This window comes from Typopeltis vanoorti, chromosome 17 (genome assembly GCF_054136105.1).
Source record: "Typopeltis vanoorti isolate ZY-2024b chromosome 17, IOZ_Tvanoo_1.0, whole genome shotgun sequence".
In the NCBI taxonomy this organism is placed as follows: Eukaryota; Metazoa; Arthropoda; class Arachnida; order Uropygi; family Thelyphonidae; genus Typopeltis; species Typopeltis vanoorti.
The window spans coordinates 79791650-79815055 of NC_143565.1; the positions used below are offsets into that span (position 1 = coordinate 79791650).

The window sequence follows — 23406 nt, forward strand, 5'->3', positions numbered from 1 at the left end:
TTATCCATTAACTGGGCTTTTGTATTACTGGAAGTGCGATTCGTGTCTTTTTCAACTGCGCCCCATACAAAATAATCCATGGGGTTAAGGTCTGGGGAGTTTGGAGGCCAAACATTTGGACTGGTGAAGTCGTAGAAATTTTCAGACAACTATTTTTGACTTTTCCCAGAGGTGTGGCAAGGGGCCGAATCCTGCTGCCATACATACGGCCTACCATTGGCTACCCTTGTTATCCAGGGCTTGACTACAGTTAGCAACTCCACGAACAAAGCCCGAATTCCAATGCCAGGGTTCTTCAGCACCTGTTCCTGCAGATTTGCGAGGAATTCTGCTGTACGAACGCAATCAGATCGTCTGCTAGGGATCTTTCTTCTTGCTACATCCTCGTAGTCACCATTGCAAGTCTCTAGTTCATGCCTGATTGTTTTTACTGTATTCAGGGAGCATTGGGCAGCAGTCGTAATATCCTTATTTTGATGGCGGGCACGAATCATCATGATACAAGTTATTCTCTTCCATGATTCAGGTGGGTTCCAGCTATCCATCCTTTCTGACATCTTGTATATGAATGAAGAAGGGTCCAAACTTTTAAATGAAGAGAAGTGTGTGTTAATACATGTAACTTACGGAAAAATATAATTAATTATAAATATGTCAAATTTATCCCGAACACCCTGTATATATATATATATATATATATGGCAGGGTTTTCCTCCAGGAAACTCGGATTTTAAATCTCTGGAAGTCAATTATTCACATGAACTAAGGGCTATTTAATGAAAAATCAGGGATTGAAATGGTGGGAAAGAAAAGAAAATTTTTAATTTAATATGTAGAAAAAATGTAAGCATTATCGATTATAGGGTCGCTCATTTTTTATACAGTATATTTTATTTAATAATAAAAATACCTACTACCAGTATATTATGTTCGTGTATATTATTGTAGAGTATGATATGGTAATTAAAAATAAACCGGCATCTATTGGGGCAAGCTAGCTCCAATAGGTTCTATCCCAAGTCCGGATAAATGGCGAGTGCGGTTAAAGAAGTGAGCCCAGCAAGTGGAGAGAATGTTTCGAGTGGGAACATTAAATGTTGGAAGCATAACTGGAAGGGGAAGAGGGTGGTAAACATGAGGAGGAAGTTGGACATTTTATGCGTGCAGAAGACAAGGTAGAATAGGGAAAAGGCGAAGGAACTAAGAGACGGGTAAAAATTGTTCTACTCTGGAGCGAATAAAGAGGGAAGAAATGGTTTTGGAACTGTGGTGTGTGGCAGAATGAAGGGCGAAGTACTGGAACTAGGTAGGAGGAACGACAGGATCATTCGAATGAAACTGGGTCTTGGAGAAGCGCAACTGATCGTCTTATGTGTATACGCCCCACAAGTTGGCTGTACAGCATAAGAGAAAGATGAATTCTGGAACGTGCTAGATGAAAAAATGAGGGAACTGGAAGAGAAAACTAGATGGTGATTGTCGGAGGAGATTTGAACGGACACATAGGGACACAGAATAGGGACTTTGAAAGGGTGCATGGCGGCCATAGAGTGGGAAGGATGAACCAGAAAGGAAAGAGGATTTTGGACTTCGCAGTAGTTTACTCTGGTAATTGTGAACTCCTTTTTCTGTAAGAGGGAAGAGCATTTGATAACATTCAGAAGTGGCAACAATAGTTCACAGATTGACTACATTTTGACTAGAAGAAAACATCTTAAGACAGTAACAAATTGTAAGGTAATTCCAACAGATCAAGTGGCGCAGCAACACACAAACTTGAAAATAAGGTCGAAGGTTAAGAACCTTTGGAAGCCATTGGAGGAAGACAATTAAGTGATTTCGATTAAAAGAAGAGAGTGTGAGGAACCGTTTTAGGAAGAAGATGTTAGAGAGGATTTCGGATAGGCTAGAAAGTGTACAGGATTGGTGGAAACATAATTCAAAAGCAATTCTAATCTGTGCAATTGAGGTGCTTGGTGAAACATCCGGAAAGATTCGACAGTAGAAGGAGGGTTAGTGGTGGAATAATAATGTACAAGAAGCAGTGACGGTTAAGAGGAAGGCAAAGCAGAAGTGGGATGAGTCAAGAGTGGAAGAGGACAGAGAGGAGTACAGAGAGAAAAAGCGAGAAGCTAAGAGAGTTGTTGCACAGGCGAATACCATGGCATATCAAGACCTAGAAATTAGAAATTAGAAATTTTTTCAAAGCAAGGAAAGAGAAAGATTTAACGAATGGTAAAATGTAGAAATAAGGCATTAAAGTACATTGTACATGTGAGGCAGTCCACATTTGTACATGTCCACATTTGGCAGTACGCGTGAAATTTTTTTATATACAGATAAAAAGGATAAAAAGGTAGGTAGTTCGTCCTGAGCTCTTGGACACTAGTGTGCATATTTATTAATTTAGAAACCAGAAATAAATATATGATAAAATATAAATCAATCGTATATTTTTTTTTTGTAATTTCCGATGTTACCTAAAAATATAAATGAATATATAATATCTATATAGCAATAACAAACCTTGCTGGAATGATGCTTTTAATAAATTTATTTTCAGTATGTTTTCTATTTTTTTAAGTAAAAATATTCCTCCACCAATTGTACATTTATGGAAATGTTTTACGAAAAATATTTCACATATAATTTTAGATCAAAAAAATTTGCCATTAAAACAATACACAATAAATATTATAAGCAATATATGCAATAGTTAATAATTGGAAGCCTTTGTTTTTGTAAGTTAAAGGACGAGTATTACAAGGAGCCCAAATTCTTTCATTGGTCTTTAAAATGGCTTTACGAGCTCCAGGCCAGGCATGAGGTCCGGTCAGTCGGTAATAATAAGGCGTGCATGGTCCTGTTAAACATGTCCAGAATAACTTTGGATCTGTAAGAGCTAAATGCCAAAGTTTAGGCTTGGCTCCAATAATCTCGGCAAGCTCGTCCATGAATGGAATCCAGTCGACTTGTACGGCATGCCTTGGAGAAGCGGTGTACCGTTTGGCATTCATTTCGTTTTTCTCTTGGATGTCAGCTATCATGGTAGACTTGGAAGGTAGGCGAAGCTTTTTATTCATCAATAGAGCAAACCATCGAGATTGCATTTCAGAAATTGGAAAAATGGCTCCAATTGGTTGAATTAGTCCAATGATGATCAAAGTAGGATGTTCCAGGTTTGGAGGAAAAGCGTATTTGTACAGTTGAACCCTGTTTTCTTTAGACTGCACAACGTCCCCAAGAAAAGGAAATGTAATACGATATCCTGTAGCCAAAATTACTGAATCCAGTTCAGTAACATGCTTATCACCTTCGAATACTATTCCATTTTCTGTAAATCGTATGACATCACCCTTTAACATAACTGTACCTGCAAGGAGTCGAGATGGTAGAGTGTCGGTAATAGTTGGATGCTGTCCAAATATCCTGTGTTTTGGTTTCAGTTTGTACTGTTTGTGATCGAAAACTTCATTCATAACATTCTCGAAAACTGTGCAGACCAAACTGTAAGGCAAAACGCTCATTAAAACATTATCCCATCGAGTAAATAAATCAAATGGTTTTCCTCGTTTTCCTGTTCTCGCCCATATCCATGCTCCTCTTCGTGTACTAAGATAAACCTGGAAAAGAAAAAAAGATTATTTCAATTTTAAAACTCACTGTTGTGCAGTTTTTTCAGAAACACCATTATTGAAAAATCGGAAAACCATGACAAATATAGCAAAAAAAAAAGGTTCGGTTTTTAGATTAATATCAGATAACTACTATACATAAAAAAGGCCTATTAAAAATAACATATGTTAACAAAATCGATGTAATGTTTGAAAAAGGGATACCAGAAAAAAGAGAAAAAATTCGTTATGTGGTCGATTGGAGTGGACATTCCTGTTTTTGATTCACGAGTAATTTTTTTTTAAATGTTAAATTTTTGTTTCATTATTTTCTCCTTTAGATCATGCCGCCAAACAAAAAGATGAGGTGGAATATTAATATTTATCAAACAAAAATTAATAGCAAAAGAAACGGCCTATTACTTTGAGCATGCTGAAATACTTTGCCTCGAAATCACTAATACCACCAATAGACAGCATTCCATAATACTAAATGCTATTTACAGCCACCAAACCTAAACAAGATAAAATTCTTGTTTAGGTTAATCCTGGATGCTATGCGACCATCCCAAGCATCTACACGATCGTTGTGGCAGTTAAATGATTCTTCAATGGTGAAAATCTTCTCATCTGTGAAGAGGATACCTCTGTGTCTGTTATTCACGTACCGGACAAGGTTCTGATGGCCTCATAGGATGTGGTGTTAGGAAGTGTCCAAAAGAACGATAAGTTCACACTCCCGGGTCATCAATTAGTACACTTGACCTCGTTCTCTGTGAAACGTTCATCTAGCTACATCAATTTCTGCGTTCTCACAGGATTACAGCGGAGGCGTGCCTTAAGCAGTGTGATTGATCTGCTGTGGTCAGATATGTGTTCTGTATGGTTATAACTGTTGATGGGTCCGATACACAAACATCCCATGATTCCGAGTGTCTTTAGAGTGTTGAAACTAACTGGCGGCTGCATTCCAACCCTGTGAAGTTATATTAAAGCTACCAAGTTCTCATAATCTCCCCATTGCATATTAACCCGTACAGCTAGGGTCAAGGGACGTCCGCCCCCCACAGCAGTCGAGGACCTAATCACATGCCTACATGAAGAAAGGTCCAAAATTCCCATTGATCTATTGTACTCTTTTGTAAAGTACGTTCTGTAGGACTGCTGCCATACATCTTATTAAGGGAGCTACCATGTCAGTTTGTTCCTCACGGTATCCGTTAACTTATTTCCAAGTAGTGTATTTGTGTATTTGTTATGTTAACCTACAGAGATCTGGAATGTTATAAATACCTTCTTTAATTAAACTTGCTTTGGTAATGACATGAGGGCTCTTCCATTTTAAACATTTTATTCGTAACTCCTTCCAAACACGTCTGACAGCTTAATTGATACTGTTGTTGTGTCTCATTTAGTCAAAGTGCTATCGCCGGTGAATGGCTTGTTTCTTTTGGTGTTTAATGATATGAGATGAAAACTATCAACACTTGGTGATTAGTAGTTGTTCTCTTTTCTACTGAAAGACTTGAGAAATCTATTTTTAAAATTGCGATTGCGTAAAGTTTACGTAGCTTAAACTTCACTCTCTTCTTTCCATATTCTGACCTGATGATGATTGAGATCATATTAAGATTCTATCCAGCCCTCCATCCCCCTTTAAATGTTTAAAAAGAGGTCAACTAGTCTGAAGTGAAAAAGAAAAAGAGTATGTGTAATATTTCCGAAAATAAAAACGTCCTATTTTTAATTAGCATATCTGGATCAAGGCAAGTCTTGTAGGTTAAGAGCGTGTCGTCAAGATAACAAGTGGTAAATTAAAATAACAGATTTTCGTTGTTAATATTGTGACATCAAGAAGCATTACTTATAGTAATGACGAAATGGATTTCTTCAGTTGGTAGGGACGTAGAGAAATATGCAACATATTACAGAAAAGCAAACTATTTTGCAACATGGATTCGTGACGTTCGAACTGCGTGTATAAAAATGGCACGCATACATTAACGATGGCTAAAGGTCCCCAGTTCTGTTTACTTTCCTTCAGACGATTTTACTTTTAAATCTTCTAATATACCTTCTTTTCTTTCCTGTATTTTGTGATCAATGATCCGTATTTTGAAGTTCTTATAAATTTATTTAGCTTGTCTTAATTTTTTATATTTTAAATACTACTAAATATTTTACAATGGCATCTAACTTGTAAAAACTTAAGCAAGGTTTGAGTATTTTACCCTCATACGTCTCATCACACAAAATATACAGACCAGCTAGAAGAAACTTGTCCATATTCAGCCTTCTGAATATGGACAAGTTTTTGATACCTTTCTTTTAACTTGTCCATATTCAGTCTTCTGAATATGGACAAGTTGAAAGGAAGGTACCAAACGAAAATATGCACTCTTTTCCTCCACGTTGGAGAGAAAGAAGTTGTGTAAAACTGGTTATCCGTAAAAACCTAACAGCTAGATTTCGTGTGGTAAAGATAATTTCGTCAATGAGACACAGTGAACTGCGATCAGAATAGAAAGGTTAAAATTTATTGAGCACTTATAAATTTTAGGAACGTGAAACATAACAGGCTTAAGAATTAATTAAGTAGAACTAACAAAACAAATCAGAGACAAATATAATAAAATAGCAATCAAAAACAAAAAACAAAGCCACTTAAACTTATAATTGTTATAATTACGTATATCTCAGTAGGTGTGGCATGTTTGGGAGAATCGGATGCACCAAAAGCTGAAAGGAACTAAGAAATTTTGCAAAACGTTTTTAAGAAATAAATTAATAGAGAAATATCCATGGAATGTCAGAGGCGTGAAATTCTTTATCGATTACGTAATTGCAAATAGAAAAGTCAACATCACACGCTTTAAGAAGACGATCATTTCTTCTCGTTACCTCTTAGTAGTCTAAAATATGGACGAAACGAGGAAAGAAATTAACAACAAAACAAAAATCTGTGAATAACGATATATTTATTACATGATGAAAATATTAGGAACCTCTATCAACAAACAATGAAACAAATTATAGAAGAGATAGATACTAAAGACATCGTACAGGATACTATGTTATATTAAGAAGATAGTTTAAAAAAACATGTTTTTCATTACATTATTTTAATTTTTATTTAATATTCTACTACATTATTGACTCTGTTCATTTTTAGACATTTAGACATTTGTACTAATCACGTCTTCACCAGGATTGTTACTTTAATTTTTATTTTATGTAAACTGTTTTTGAATTCTATTTTTGTTTAAATTGCATTTTTCCCGTTATTCAATACATTTTTACTCTACTGCCATTTTGGAATTGACAATTTCATATTCAGTTAAGTTCAGGTCAACGTTTTATTTGGATAGGTCATGAACTTTTCAAAGAATGGGCTAATGTCCGACAGGGATAAATATATCATTGATCTGCTGGACTCAGTCATTATGGAGATAAGATATTGTACTAGCAAGAAACAGAGATGTCGTGTAATTGATGGAAAAGGCGCTTCAGCTCTGTACAAATGCATGTTTCCTCGAAATCTTGACATCCAACTTTGATCATCACATGAATAATTCGACTAACTATTGAAATGCAGTCTCGTTGGCTTGTTCTTCTGTTGAATTAAACACTTTACTTAATTTCCATATCTGCTATAAACATATTCAAGATATTCAAGAAAAGAACTAAATGAACCTAAACCATCAACTGACTTTATGGCATCTAAACCTAAACTTTGGTTTTTGGTTTTTTTTACAGATCAGAAGATTTGGAAAACTGATAACAACATTTTTCAACTTGATCAACGCCATTTTTTATATATTCAATTTCATGAGAAATTATAACCCTTCTGTAAATCTGTTAATGCAGGGGTTCTGAGCTCTATACGAGTTCTATATCTGAGCTCGTAATCCACCTATTCTCTTCATTATATATATAAATGACCTCTCATTGATTTCCAACCGTATATATATATATATATATATATATATATATATATATATATATATATATATATATATATATATATATATATATATATATATATATATATATATATATATATATATATATATATATATATATATATATATATATAGTCTAAATGTTAATACCCCCTCTGAAGAATGCAGTTTTAAACGAAATGTATTTGACAATATCCATTGTAGGTAATATCAAAGATATAATTGTTGTTAAGGTTGTCATTTCCGGAATAACATTGACAAAACTGATTAATTTTTCTTCTTGGCACCATATGTTAAACATCTAGTTTTCCCGGGTTCAAATAAATTCACCGAAAATTAGCACATCATTTTATTAATTTATTAGAATTATTCATTAAATATTAAATTTCAGAATGGTATACCCATCCCAGTACTAGAAGACAACCTCTTTGTAAATTACTCTAAAGCAGAAAGATTAATCTCCAGAAACGAAAAGCATTTGAATCCTTGAAAAGGTTAACTCGCTGAGCTACATCTTATCCTTTGTCAATTTTCTATCTGAATTTTAGGTAAAATTCATTCTTTTATACAAGCGAGTCCAAATAAGCTGCAATCGGTGGAATATGAATAAATATAACAAATATTATTTTTATTTGACACTTGCTTATTTTTCACAGTTTTTTTTTTTTTTTCAAATACCAGTTTATCTCTTGACGCACTTTGATGCTCTCTTGACCCTTGCACTGTGGCCTAAAACAGATCAATTGTCTTTATCGCCTATTTGCTCGGTGACACCTCTCTGCGAAAGTGTTACGATTACGTAATATCTGACCTTACATGTAGATCAAGGTTTGCTGCATTAGGAATAGGAGAGCATTTCACAACAGTTCATAGCACGTGCGTGCGTGCGTGCGTGCGTGTGTGTGTGTGTGTGTGTGTGTTATAACGACCACAAGAAATGGGCATGCGCGCCAGTTCACTTTTTTTTTGGTCACTTCCGGAACTCCAGAACAGATATACAAATTTTTTTGTAAACGGCATTCGCTGGGTAGCAGTGGAAGAAGTGGCACACTTAAGCAGTCTTACAGAACATTCTGTATTAGTGTTGTCTGTGTAAAAAGGCAAGTATCATGATATTATAAGATTGCGTTAATTTATAAAATTTAAATTTCGGAAACCTCTTTAATTTTAGAACTAATATAAAATTAGTTTCTCATGTCACTATCATCCTCATCGTATGTTACGCTTTCGCGTAGGCCTACACATTTAAGCGCGTAAGCTTCCGTAACCCATAATCCCACGGAATAGGTTGGTTGCTCTTTATTACCGTAGTAGCCCATATCTGTCGAGGCGTGTGTTAACAGGGCCGCTTTGCCTGCTTTGTGGGCGGAAAAACCCCAAGATAAACTGGGGAAAAACCATGCTGCCCACCCCCCATGACCGGCTAACTCGGCTTTGACTGAAGAAAATCCTTAAGATCCTCACGTTGTCTACGGGAATCGAACCCAGGACACTCCTTCCCCAGGCATATGGTTACGAAGCGCACAGCCACTCAGCTAACCGCGCGTCCTACGTCACCATATCGATGAGTTTGTATATAAGAATGAATGTCTACTTCTGCAAATGCAAATAAAGTAAGTAATTGTTCTGTTGGTCGACTTATTTCTATTTGAGTCCTGTTCTAATCTACTTACTGTAGAAAACTGAGAAAAGTTCATTTTCGACTAGGAAAAGTTAGTATAAAATGTTGTCTCTGTGTAATAATCCTCTTTCCAAAAGCAGGCGATGCTCACGTATATATATTGATAAGATTTCATATAATCGTATAGTTATCCCATCAGAATAATGCTGTTTACGCCTTGGTTTAGAATACAATAATTGTTGATGAAAGAATACCAGGTCCTGCTGGCTGAGTTATTAGTGTATCCAGTCTGAAATCAATATTTGTTTATTGTTATTGCCTGTGTGCATAAAAGTTCCGTTGATTTTTAAATTATAGGCACTACCTCCGTTCAAAATATGGATCACTTAACTTTCAATTGTTACACCATTGAAATACTTAAAACACAATTAAAACTGAACAATCGAGAATTCTTGCTGTCTGGAAAGATGAAAACTGTCTGCCCATTTTTTTTTTTTTTTCATGGGTCTGAAGAGTACTTCGAATAAGTGGTTTGGCAGTAAAAAAAATTCTCAGTTATGTTATTGACAAAAATAACTTTTGCTGTTGAAAGAATATGAGTTGTACCTTTAAAAACAGTTATTATCGTCAGATCCCGATTTAATGTTTCTCTAGTGGAAGAAATTTTTTTCAGGGTAAATTATTTGTAGATTATTATTATTAAGAGGTACATCCATGTAGCCCAAAGATAAATTAATATTTAAAATATGTGCACGCAAAAAGAAAGCAGTTATTTATTTTAGATGCAGCGCAAAACATGAGACATATAACGTTTGAGTTTTTACACCTCTCATATGCAGACACAAGAATACACTTCTATATACTCCGAAAGATATATACTGTATATATATATATATAATGGTTCGTCATCACTGACCTAATTAAATGCATGTGCTAAGCATTAGTAGCAGCAAATTATTGACGCTACTAATTCACTACAAATGCTACTAATGCACTAACCACTGACGTCCTTCACCGTAACAAATACAAAGTAGTTTGCCTTCAGCACAGATATTAGGATGCAAAAAAAAAAGCATTTCTCTGAATATGCTCGTTAATCTATATGTTTGACATCGTCTTCAAATAACTAGCCTTCACCTGTTGCGAGAAATTTGACAGATACTTAAAATAGAATGTCGTATGGAGTTAAAATGGCAGATTGAACAGTTGTATTCGATAATATGAGCCATTTCCTGACATGTATTTTATCAGACGTAGAGTTTGATGTTGTCTTTGGCATCTAAGCCAAGGACAACGCTTGTAGGTGTTGCATATCGAGCAGTAAGTTATTTCATCAGTAAGTTATAAGTACTTACTTGTATAAATCGGTACCTACAAGTACAATTAGCTTTAAAATATCTGTACATTTACGTTACTAGCACTGGAGTGGGAATTTAGTAGTTGGGAAAGTTCGTGGGGGATGTTTATAAATGCATTGCTATCGCAGCAACTTCTTATCATATCTAAATTTTTCATGACTTTGTTTTCATTTCATACGAGATTAAAAGATTGCGGAAGAAAAATTTTCATTTATTCAACAGTGATAGCGATCGCTTTTCGGTATCTGTCCATTGCTGACAGATTATTTTGCTCTTGAGAAAATCCTGTTTTTTTTCTTCTCCAAATCACAGTCTCATTTGTTGAAAGCACCTGGGTTCAGAATCCTGACTGATACGGCAAGAGCATTTATTATGGCTTTTCAATTAAAAACGAATTAGCAGGATAGAGGTAACTATGTATAACAAACAAATCGATCAGAACTCCGAAAACTCTACTGTAGGACTTGCACAACATCACTTTATAATACTAATTTACTATTAGCAATGTCAGCGAAGGAAGTTGTTCATATTATTTACTTTTATGAATTTTCTGCTGATGATGGGTACTGGTTGCGAAACAAATTTCCAAAATATTTCGACTAATTGAGTGCCGACTATTCGCTTTGGAAAATAAAATAGACGTAAAGGTTTTATTTATTTTATTTAATCATTTTTCTCTGATTATTACACGTATAAGCACTTTAGACTATAACATTTAACGGTAAACTCTGTGCGGAAATCCCTATAACAAAATTATTAACAGAATTTATACCGTAGGTATTTCTCCAGGTAGTAACAACTGTTTTCCACATTTACCATTTTGAAGAAGGTGAAGTATGATTTGGGAGTAATAAGAGTATCATATCCACTTTTTGGAGAAAGTGTTTGTGATGAAACATGAATTAGGTGAGTAATTAAGGACGCTACAGCACTCTCGCGAAAGTTTTGTACTTCCTACGATACTTAAGTAGGAAACAAAAATAATGAAATATGCTTTGCAGTAGTAGAGAATTAGCGCACATCAAAGTTGAAGCTGAGCTGCATGGAATTGTTTCATTTCTAATTATTCGTTTCGCCAATAGATGGCATCCTACGATATTGGCCGGTATTGTGCAATCGCCCACGTATTGGGCGTCCATTGCGTAGTTTTGTTTATGAGGAAGGCGAAATCGTGTTTCCCAGGTGCAACGAGTTGTTATTTTGCTTGTTGTTCTTACGCAAAAGTTGTGGAGTAGTTTGGTCAGAAGTATCTTGATAAACAGTGGCATGGACTAAGATGAAAAGCCAAACGGCTATTTTTTTCTGGCGAGGTTGATGAGTTAAGGGGATAAAAATCCCTTATTGTTTTTCAGCCAGTAAGCGAAACTAAGATCGAAAACTACGATCTGAACTTGGATCCGCTTGGATCGGCTTGGATCTGCCGACAGTTCATCGGCATGAAACGTTCAGATCGTAGTTTTCGATCTTAGTTTCGCTTACTGGCTGAAAAACAATAAGGGATTTTTATCCCCTTAACCAGTGGCATGGACTGTTGTACACGACGTGTTGCAACGTTGACCTTCTAAGAGTCTTAGAAAACTGTCTGTACACAGAGATTTGTCACATAGCAATACTTGAAGAGCCATCAAACAAATAAAGCATCGTCCATTCTGTGTTCACTCAATTCAAGAATTGCAGTCACTAGATAAGGAAACAGTGTTGTATTCTGTAGGTGCTGTCGATCATTTGTTCAAGAAAATGGAATTCATGAGCTGGCAATGTTTCTTCAGCGACGAAGCGTGGTTCTAAGTAAATATGTCAATAGCCAAAATAATAGAATTTGGTCATCGAAAATTCTCATGTTTCCCATGAAACAGCTTGCATTCTGTGAAAATCGGAGTGTGGCGTGCATTATCACGCCATCATGTTGTCTGACCCGTTTTCTTTGAGACAACACTGAACAAGGTACTGTACCAAGACATCATCACCCAGTTCTTGGCTCTTCTTGAGAGCCACGAACTGGATGATGATGACTTTTGATGTCACCGTGAGTGCTGTGTATTACTTGTTCTTAGCTGACAGGAGTAGAATCTGGTAATATCCCTTATCTGTCTTTTGAATCCATAAAGATCGGCACTGTATTGCACTGCTGTGTGTTACCGTGTCACTCGTCTGTTATAGTTAGTTCTTGTGAGTTCATTGACCTCTCACATCATTAAGCAGTTTCTCGTCGATGCATTGTTCTAAGCAGTATATTTTCTAATTAAGAAACTATTCTCAACCACACATTCTCCAATACCACTGCGTGGCGACTATTTCCGAGATACTTAAACATGGCTCTTATCACGCTCGAAACGAATTAAGTCACACTCTTAACCTGTTATTATGCTGAATTGCACTATCCTTTATTATTTGCGTCCTACCGGGAACAGACACTTGATGCTGTTTGAGAGGAAGCGGAGGACAGCATAGTAGCTTATACCTGATAAGCTACCTATAGAATTCGATATCAATGATTTTTAGAGTTGATTGAAATAAAGAATAAGAAGCTGTGAAACAAAAATAGGTATCTCCATTGGGCATTTCACCATAATGCAAGAAGGTTCTTATCGATCCCTACGTTTTTTTCAGCAGTTCCTTCACTCCAAAAACCAACATTGTTGCCTCGTATTTTCCTGAACGACAGCCTCTGTAACAGCTGTCGAGTTTTGATTCTCTGCAGTCAGGCAGAAAGGTTACATGCTCATTGATTGTTGACATAAATTACATAAGAATAACAGTTTTTATAAGATGATATGGTACTTTTCATACCAATAACAGTTATTGTAATATGATACTACAACTTACGCGGAAATAACAGTTGCTATAACACAATATTATATATTTACTTCCTGTGGTGATGATGCTCATGTAGAATAAGTTCTCACCGTTTGTTTAAAGGCTGTAAAGAGTGGACAGCCGCCTCTCTCTCTGTGAAATTGTTCTGCTGTCTGGTCTTGTGTGTCGAAGATGGAAACTGTATATTATTGCTTTCGCAGTGACGAAGAAGTAGTTGCAGATCGAATGTTTTTTTTTTTACTCTGCGTACACCAGATTGAGATATTTCTCTTCTGTATGAAGAGAAATATCTCAATATTTCTCTTCATACAGAAGAGAAAAGGCAGCCTTAACCTGCGGTTAAGGCTGCCTTTTCCGAGACGAATGGATTAATTTTGATATTAACGGGGCATTCTAAGTGGATATTCCTGCTCGGTAACAGAATTGACAGCTATCTGAAACACCCGGGTTGAGTTTCCGTAATATAGTTGGAGTGGGTAGTGCATTGTGCACACATTTACACTGAATATCTGCGTCAGGTTTGGTGGCTCTTGTGAGATATCGCAAGAGCCAGTGAAATAGTGTTTAGTGGAATGATTGAGGATTTTCTATTGAAGTGCTTTGGTTCGACTGTTGTATTAGAGTGTTGTAGATTTTGTTTATATCGGAGAGTGTAAGTCTCTCCCATGCATTGTTGGTTTTCATCAAAAAGATAAACACCGAATCTTCTGCGTCAAGAGGACTGAGTCTCTCTTCCGTTATGCTAATAGACATTGCAGCTTGAAAAGCAGATTTCACAGTATGTATCTGCTTAACCTGATTCCTGTATTCCCAGTTTGCGAGTGATTTTGGAAAGTGTCAGATGAGGCTTGGAGAAAGAATATCACCCGAGATCCTCACATGTCTCCAGCTCCATGGAGAAAAGAAAATCTCTATATGACAGATGAGGTTCCTTATCGTGGTCTGGTGGCAGATAGGTTCCATGAAGATTTTAGGAAAGGATGCCGTTTTAACTTCTTCCATCTTCGAAGGGCATCTTTGTAGACATTTGTTAGACTCCTTGGCATGTACACGCTTGTCATTCTTAAGGTTGTGAAGAAAGAGAGAGCTTTAATGGCAGAACTGAAAATATATGCGGTGGTGGCGTTTTGAACTGATTTCCTACCCTAAAAAGCAGACAATCCAGTTATCCCATTAGTATGTTTTTGAGAACAATGAAAGAGAAAAGTTGAAGTTCTTTGTATGAATAGAAAGTCTGTGTGAGGGCGGGGGGTCCCTAACACTAGTAGGGTAGAGCACCTTAAAAACTGAAAAAGGGCAGGCCTTCATTACATAGACAAATAACGTATCACGTGTGTAACAAGTTTTCAAACAGCTGAAGCGTCAACAAAATCTTGACAACCCTGGCAAGAAATTTTCCTCATACGTCACAGAAAACAAAGTCTTAACCCTATTGGCGTATAAGGAAATTATGAATTTTGTCGTACATCGTAAAACGATTGTCTCTTTCGCTGTTATTGGTCACCTGCTAAAATATAAAACTAAAGCTTTAATAGTAATTGACGCATATTTTTAGCACGTCGTACGCTAGTAGTAATACAAATGCATTATATGAATAATATACCATTGAATTTAAATTTAATCCCAGTTTCTTCTAGTGTTTGTTGATACTCAAATAAGTAAGCATTTATGCTTTTTACATTAAAAAGTTTTCTTATTTTCTTTTTAGCTGCTTAAAAGGTGCCATCATGGGAAAAAGAGTTGCAGTAATCGGAGGCGGATCGAGTGGTCTGACGGCCATGAAGTCGTGCAAAGAGGAGGGAATCAATGTAGTTTGTTTCGAAAGAACCGACAACTGGGGTGGCCTTTGGCGTTATCGGAATGAAGATGAAGAAGGGATTCCTTCGGTCATGAGGTCAACTATTATTAATACGAGCAAAGAAAAAAGTGCTTACAGCGACTTTCCTCCTCCTCCCGAATATCCCAACTTCATGCACAACTCCCAGCTCATGGAATATTTTCGCATGTATGCAGAAAAGTTCGATTTGCTGCGTCACATGAAATACAACCAAGACGTGGTAAAAGTAACACCTGCAGAAGATTACAAGACCACGGGAAGGTGGGTGGTAACAACAAAGGACACTAAGAATGGAAAAATTACCGAAGACACTTTTGATGGAGTGATGGTATGTGTTGGACATCACGTTTATCCACACATTCCCAAATTTCCAGGAATAGATGAGTTTAAGGGGAAAGTTTTCCACACCCATAGTTGCAAGAATGCTGACGGATATGAAGGAAAGAAAGTGGCCGTGGTTGGCATCGGAAACTCGGCTGTAGATGCTGCAGTGGAGTACAGCTATGTTTGCAAACAGGTACATGTTTTGCACTTAATAAAGAATTGTTTATGTATATTTTTTGCATGAGTTCTTTTAGAATATTTGTTAAAAATTAAGAAATAGTGAGCTTAAAGTAATTGTAAGATAAAAAGATAATTAATGCAACAGTATAAATTCCTGAACGACTTTATCCTTTATGATGATATTTTCTTTAATAAGGAAACTAAGACTACATTATTTTTATTTAATATTTCCTTAAACGTTCCGATTATATGAGCAACAGTTTGTTGCTGTGTTGAGTATCAACAAACACTAGAAGAAACTGGGATTAAATTTAAATTCAATGGTATATTCAAAGACATTATTTTATAATTTCTGTTGCTCAGGTTAGTAACTGTACTTTATTTCCACTGTGTATTGCCCAAAACAGTAATGTTTATAAGTTGAAGATTAGGCTTTTATCCTTCTTAAAGTGGATTACTGTTATATTAAGCAATGAATTAAACAACAATCAATTTGCTTTTTCTAGATAAGTATTATCCCTTATATTTTTAGATATAGTATTAAAAGTGCAATACTGTTAGAATTCATAGGGTTGTTTGTACTTTGGTTTGAAAATATCAATTGGAAGTAAACAAGTACTCTAGTGCTCGTGGATTAAGATGATATGGCGAAGAGCCTCCATAGAGACAGAATTTTCCTTGAAATAATAATAAGTAAGGAACAGTGACATTGTATTTGTGCGTGCGTGCATGCATGTGTGTGTGTGTGTGTGTGTGTGATGTAGAAAGTTTTTTACCTTGGGTGTAATATACATTAAAGATACCAACAAATTTGTAAGCAAAACAAAGTTTTGCGCTTGAAATATATTTACGTCTGAGCTACTTGTATATAGAGGCTGACAACTTCATATCACTTGCCTTAGTATGTATCCCATAATGCAAAGCACACACACTCCCTTTCAGGCGTGTATAATGGAATGCATAATGGAAGGGCCACTACCCAGACCGGTTTCGACCTTTATTGAGGTCTCTTCAGTTGGAGCCCGACACGGGATATATATGACTTCTGCATTACTTCAACTTTGTTATCTCTCTAGGGTCTGGCTTCCACTGAAAAGACCTCAGTAAAGGTCGAAATCGGTCTGGGTAGTGTCCCTTCCCATTATGCATTGTATTATACACGCCTGAAAGGGGGTGTGCTTTGCATTATGGGATACATTCTAAGGCAAGTGATATCAAGTCATTAGCCTCTATATACAAGTAGCTTAGACGTAAATATATTTCACGCGCAAAACTTTGTTTTGCTTATTTGGGAAAAGGATTGAAACCAAGTATAAAATTTCTTGGTATTTCTAATATATATCTACCCTATATATAAATTGATAAGCCTTTTTATGTCACGTTTGTATGTCACGTTTTTTGAAACGTTTGGAAACTCAGGAGCTACCATGAGTGTCGAGTCTTCAAAATTCGAGTTATTAGAATTCATAGAGAACCGGTCTACCTGTCCGGAACTCGGGGAGTTGGGCGCCATAAGACTCGACACTCAGGGGCTACCCTGAGTGTCGAGTCTTCAAAATTCGAGTCATCAGAATTCACGGAGAACCGGCCTACCAGTCCGGAACGCGGGGGGGGGGGGGGGTAGGCGCCAGGTGGGGGCGTAGCCCCCTCCCCAGTATATATATATATGGGGAAGGATATTCCGCAGAACTGAGGTATAAATGATAGATGAATGCATGTAGCAGGTTCGGTGTCTCTTCTTATTCTGTAGGTTTATCAGGGATGGGATATAACCGATGCAATTATAATGAATATCATCCATGGAAATATCTGTAGAAAACATGCAATCCGGAATCTGTCCGTGTATGAGACAGTGGCTGATGACTGCCTGTGAGAGGAGTCTTCACTCAACCAAGCCGGTCTCTTCTGATCAGCATCATGACTTTTTTAGAAACGTCTTTGTTGCACCACCTCAAATGAGAGCAGTATTCCAAGTTGGGGCTTATTTGGAACTTCATTTCACTTCTTACAAAGCAGCTGGACAGTTATAAATTAACGTGTTGAGTGAAAGAAGATTCCAACTGTTTAGAAGCCAAGGATGCTATAGACGTGATGCGATTAGGAAAGGTTAGGAGTAAGAGTCAGTCCCAGAAGAGTCATCTGGTCTTGGCTGAGCATTATGAAAGGTAAGGGATGAAGAACTAAGTCCTGTTGTTTTTTTTGCGAGAGAAGAAAAAAGAAAAACTGTGTTTTTGAGGCATCGAAATGAATGAGGTTGCCATTGCTCCACTGTAGGATGGGTTGAATACTTATTTAGATGATCTTGAATCTTGAGAAGCTTCAGCTTTGCTGGATTTCTCCCATGAGTAGAACGAGTTGACAGAACGTTTATGAAAACTGTCTATGGCGGTCAGCGAGAGAAGATTGTTTATGTATACGAGGAAAAAGGGTAAAATAACAGAGTACTGAGCAACATCTGCATTAGTCGGAAAATGTGAAGAGAAAACTCCCTCCACCATTACATGCACTGCAAGACTAGAGAATACTGGGAATAAGGTAGCCCACAACATAAAAATTGGCCAAGAAACTCTCGATGCCAAACCCTATTGGAAATATTAAATACAGCAGCTCAGATGTTTTTAAAACTTTCTCTCAAGGCACGTGTCTAGAGGTGGCGTAAATGAGGTTTAAATGTTGAATCACAAAATCAAAATCCGGTCAATGATTAGAATCCATTTCTCCATGTGTTGGAGTTCACTGTTCACTACGTTCTGCATTACTTTAAACTGCACCGAGATGAGAGCAGTAGGTCGACAATTTGATGATTGACACATCTTTTTTTTTTTTTTTTTTGTGGAATCGGCTGTATATGAGCTTGCTTCCATGTCTTGGAAAACGATGCCACTTGACTGTAATATATGTAATATATGAAGGGTATCACTCACTCACACTAAATATTAGAAGACTGTGGACAGAAAGTGGAATCACTATGCTGGAGACGAAACACAAACATGGCAGCCACTTCCTCCCGCTCCGTAATAAGTAAGGTTATGATGCTGTTTCACTGATGAAGGTCATCTACCACCTGGCATCTGGTTAGCATTTCTTCCAACAGTAGACAGATATCCTTTTATTCAGCTTCACACTTTCTTTGTTTTTTTTTCTTTCCCTGAGCAACGTCAGCTTGCCTAATAAGGAACTGTAATGTGAAACGTTTTTCACTTCTAGCTCTGTGAGCACTGGCTTTAATCTTTCATCTGGCACAGCATGTTCCCGGATGCTACGAGAGAAGGACAAAAGAAGCCGATGACGTCCTCATAGAAATGTTCAAAATGATCATTCTGATTTACGCTAGTGAGACATATAAAATTATTTATTGCGATAGCTTATTCCTAATCTGTATTTTTTCAGTATTTTTCATAATCATCCTCTCAGTCGTCACACTAATCAGACCAATTAATAAACTCATTGAATACACGAGAAACGATCTGCAAAATAACTCTTACTAGAAATAAACTTTACAGTCTCGGGAATACTGACGTTTCTCAAGGTGATTCACTAGCTGAAACTCAGCAATTTTTTCTTGACAAATTCTGGACGTATGGAAAGTTTACTGAAGCTTACTATAATGAAAAACACCTCAATTTTCAAAACACGCTTGTAGAATTTTCAGAACATATCTTGCTCTGCTCAAAATCAGAGCAAAATATATTCTACTCCTTCTCCAATAGACTGCACTTTCATTCTCTATATATTTGCTATAAGGAATATTTGGAATATAAAGAATAATGTAAGATTGTTTTAAGATGACAGTTAAGGGGAAAGCCAAGGAGATGAATTTCCAAACTCCTTTGTAGAGGCGCTGCCTTTTGTCATCCAATAAATGATGTGTGAGTATTCTCATAAAGTAGAATATCTTGAACTTGCTTCACTTTTTTATCAAGGCCTTTCTATCATTAGGAGCTTATTACTCTCAAAAAGTTGCGGGTGAGTAACATAGATTTCATCTTACAAAGAGGTCACAGAATGTACATAATCGATGGTCAACGTGCGTGCTGACACATACTGTAACTTTATTGTTGCTGATGATGATGATGGTGATGCCCTTGGAGGAGAAGGCTTCTCCCCTTTTGTTTAAAAGCTGCAAGTAGATGGTCAGTTGCCCCTCTTGGTGTTGTGCAATTCGTTATTGTGTGTCGAAGATAAAAACTGTATCAAAAAGATAGACACCGGATCATCCGTTTCGGAAGAGAGAGAGGGGGGGGGAGTCTGAATCCCTCTTCCGTTATGCTATCAGACATAATATCACGGAAGAAAAGAAAATTTCTCATTACCTATCTGCTCGGCCTATTTCTAGAATTCCAAGTTTGTGAACGATGTTAGAAATTTCCAGGTAAGGATCGGAGAGAGAATGCCATCCTAGTCTCTCACGCTTTTCCAGCTCCATGGAGGAAAGAAAACGTCTCTATGACTGATGGAGGTTCCTTAATATCGTGTTGTGGAAGATGGATGCCAGGAGGATTCAGGCAAAGAGGCTGTCTTCACTGTGTATTGCAGGTTTAAGTTCTTCCATCTTCGAAGGGCATTTCTGTATACATTTGTTAGACTCCATGTCACATGGGCTGTTACTCATTCTTAAAGTTGTGGGGAAAGAGAGACCTCTAAGCAGAATTGAAAATATATTCAGTGGCGCGCTGGGGTGCCATTTCCTATCGTTGGGTATTGAGAAAAAAGCGAGTGCGAAACGTTGTTTTCCTGTCGTTGATGAATATCAAGTTTTATCCTTCTTCTTTACGAGAAATACTAACGTTAGTGTAGAAAGGCTAGTTTGTTTGGTTCCATAGGAATCGATAGAGCGTTGATTGTATTTGTTTGATAAATTGCGCTGGTCGACTGAGAATTTTAGTCTGATTTTAGTTTGATTAACAATTGTTGCTCTCCCTCTTGTGGAGGCTCATGTTGCCACCCATTTCCTTGTACTTGCTTGCAGCGTATTTGCATATCTAACTCCCAAGTATTTGTTTCCCACGAAGACCAATCAGTGGTCTCCAGAGGAAAACGAATTTGCCTGCCACACCACAGCCCTGTGGTTTCATGTTCATTTAGGTTAGTTCCTGAGGCAGCTTGGCATTGTTAGGGTTATGTCTTGGTAAAAACGTTTAGGATGGGATGCGCTAAGCAACCATATTCACTCTTCGCACAAAGGGCTCTGTGACGTATGTGTAAAGCATACCAGAAAGTGGATAGCCTTGTTTAATACCTGTACTGTATTGTATAGATATCGGGAATCTGTTCCTTATCTTCATGCAGAAGTGAGCTTTTACTATATATCATCTTAATGTCTTGAATGATGCCTGGGCCAAAACGGAAGGCCTTCAAGCAGTTCAATACGTAGGAATGTGCAATACGGTCGAAAGCTTTTTCTTGGTCTAGCGCAGGGGTCGCCAAACTTCTTTGACCGTCGACCCCTTCAAGAGTTTCTTACTTTTTATAGACCCTCTCTATTTTACTATTACGTAATTATAATAGGACAAGCAGAAAAGACGCTTATGTAAGTTTTTAGATTATTTATTTCATAGTTACAGTGTTTCTTGTATGTGTAATATAGTATATATTATTATATTGGCTTAACGTCAAAGGGATACGTTTTTGTTTTTGACGTCCTTCTTAACATTACATATTTGATAGGAGGGATAAATAATATATAAAATATAAAATTTAATTTAGATAACAAAATAACAATAATACAATCTTCCTTACATATATGAAAATAAGACTTTTATTATCTTAGTATACAATTTATTAAAGTTGTCAATGTGAAGGGTGTGCTTCTTTGCCGAGCGGGAACCAACGACATTCGTTTATTGGTAAATACCTTATTTTAGACTACTTGATTGGCCTCCGTAACTATTTTCATGACCTTTCTCCATCATACAGGCCCTATTCATGTCACTGTTCCCACGATTCACTCTTAATTGCGTGTCATTCAGGATGGAGGTAATCCAAGTTAACCGAATTAAATATTACCTGTACAATGATGTCTTATATTTTTCTATCGACCCCTGAGCCCGAATCGACCCCTAACAATGTTATATCGACCACTTCGGCGACCACTGGTCTAGCGTTACAAGACCAATTGTTTCAGTGTTGTTACTGTTTATATATCGGATCGCTTATAAGATGGAAGTTTTTGAGGTCGTCCTGCAATAGAATGACTCTGGTGTCTATCTATTATTTCTTTCAGTGCGGGTTTGAGTTTATTGGAAATGGCTTTTGATATTATTTTACAGTCGGTGTTTATAATGGAGATGTGTCGCCAGTTTCCTAATTTTGTAAGGTCTCCTTTCTTTGGAATAAAGTTAATAGATGCTGTCATACTGAGTAGCAGGCTGTTGGTAATGGCTTCGTCATTTATTCTGTTGAGAATAAGTGCTGTTCCCAGAAAGATTGATAAAATTCAGTAGTGAGTCTCTCTCTATGCCTGGAGATTTATCTTTTGGTAAAGAAGTGCAGGCAGTTGTTAAATCATGCAGAATGATGGGAAGTTCTGTATTATACAGAATCGCGGGTAAGTGTGTTTTCACATCAGAAATCATAATACAAGTGGCATCGACGGAGGTTGCGTTAGTTTGGTATAAGTTTTTATAGTATTGTTAGGCATATAAGAGTATTTCATCACGATCTTCGTTCCACTTTTTTGTTATTGTGGTGGACTCTTGTTTGCGTTCTTCCAGTGGAAAGAATTACTTTGTGGTACATCCAGTTAAGATTATGTGCCTATGCCATGATCTTATTAGGGCTACTCTTGCAGGATGTTCTAGTTGTAAACGTATGGTAGCTTCTAGGGATTGGTATTCCGTACAGTCAGTCCGGATGATGTAATTGCTGTTGTTGTTCCAGACTTATAAGACAGTATATATATTAATACATTATTCTGGTAATATATTCTATTTCTGAGGTTGGTAGTTCTTCTTCCTCTTTTTCCTGCTTCCAGCTGGGTAATTAGACCACTTATTGTCGTGTAGTTATAATCCGTGAGCAGTGTGATGAGTGTCAAACGCTGTAATTCAACTTTTGTCTTTTGGATAGCTGTTTTCATGAATTTGTTGCACTAATATTTTCTTTTTCTTGCTCGTTATTTTGCTCATGTTGTTTTGTCGTTTGTCTATTTCTTCATGATTGCCTGTCGATGATGCAGGCAGCGGTTCTTCCAAATGACAGTTTCTTTAATAGTATTTGAAATTGATTCTTCGGTGTTTGTTGAAATGTTCTGTACTAGATGCGTGCTCTTTCGTGAAAATGTTGCGTGTTTTTTGGTTTGTTGTTTCTTATTTTCGAATCCTCTGGCACTGATAGCCTTGTCAGCTAATATCTCACTCTTAAATATATATGGGCATGATTTCGATTTCCTTAGATGATCTTCTTCGTGACAGTTAAAACATTGCGGAACAACAGTGATGTAGAAAGTGTAAGCTACTCCGTCTATTTCGGTATGTATTATTTTCGGTTTAGAGTCGATTGCGATGTCGGTAATGTGCATTAAAGCCTCTCTTCTAAAACTCTTGATGTGGACAAATTCAGTGTTAGTGGTCGAGACTCGCAAAGTTCATATTTTGATAGAAGTCCACAGAGGATTTGGTAACTTATTTCCGGAGGGACATTTGATACTGTTACTATCGTGGGAGCAAGAGCGGTAGGTGAGACTCATGTCATG

The 23406-nt window shown here is 36.9% G+C and overlaps 2 protein-coding genes across 2 annotated transcripts in view; one reads left to right on the forward strand and one right to left on the reverse strand.

Annotated features, from left to right (window-relative positions):
- Nucleotides 1–2672: 2672 nt before the first annotated feature.
- On the reverse strand, nucleotides 2673–10603 carry LOC150097533 (flavin-containing monooxygenase 5-like). Its single transcript, XM_090406943.1, has 2 exons — nucleotides 10553–10603; nucleotides 2673–3623 (listed from the first exon to the last, which is right to left on the reverse strand). Exons 1-2 carry the CDS (start codon nucleotides 10601–10603, stop codon nucleotides 2673–2675), a joined length of 1002 nt encoding a protein of 333 aa, XP_090263069.1.
- The window catches only part of LOC150097534 (flavin-containing monooxygenase 5-like), a 37118-nt gene continuing 22309 nt past the window's right edge, over nucleotides 8598–23406 (forward strand). The window contains exons 1-2 of the mRNA XM_090407302.1: nucleotides 8598–8676; nucleotides 15081–15726. Of these exons, the coding sequence (XP_090263428.1) occupies nucleotides 15100–15726 (627 nt within the window). The 5' untranslated portion in view covers nucleotides 8598–8676; nucleotides 15081–15099. The remainder of the gene's footprint in view (nucleotides 8677–15080; nucleotides 15727–23406) is intronic.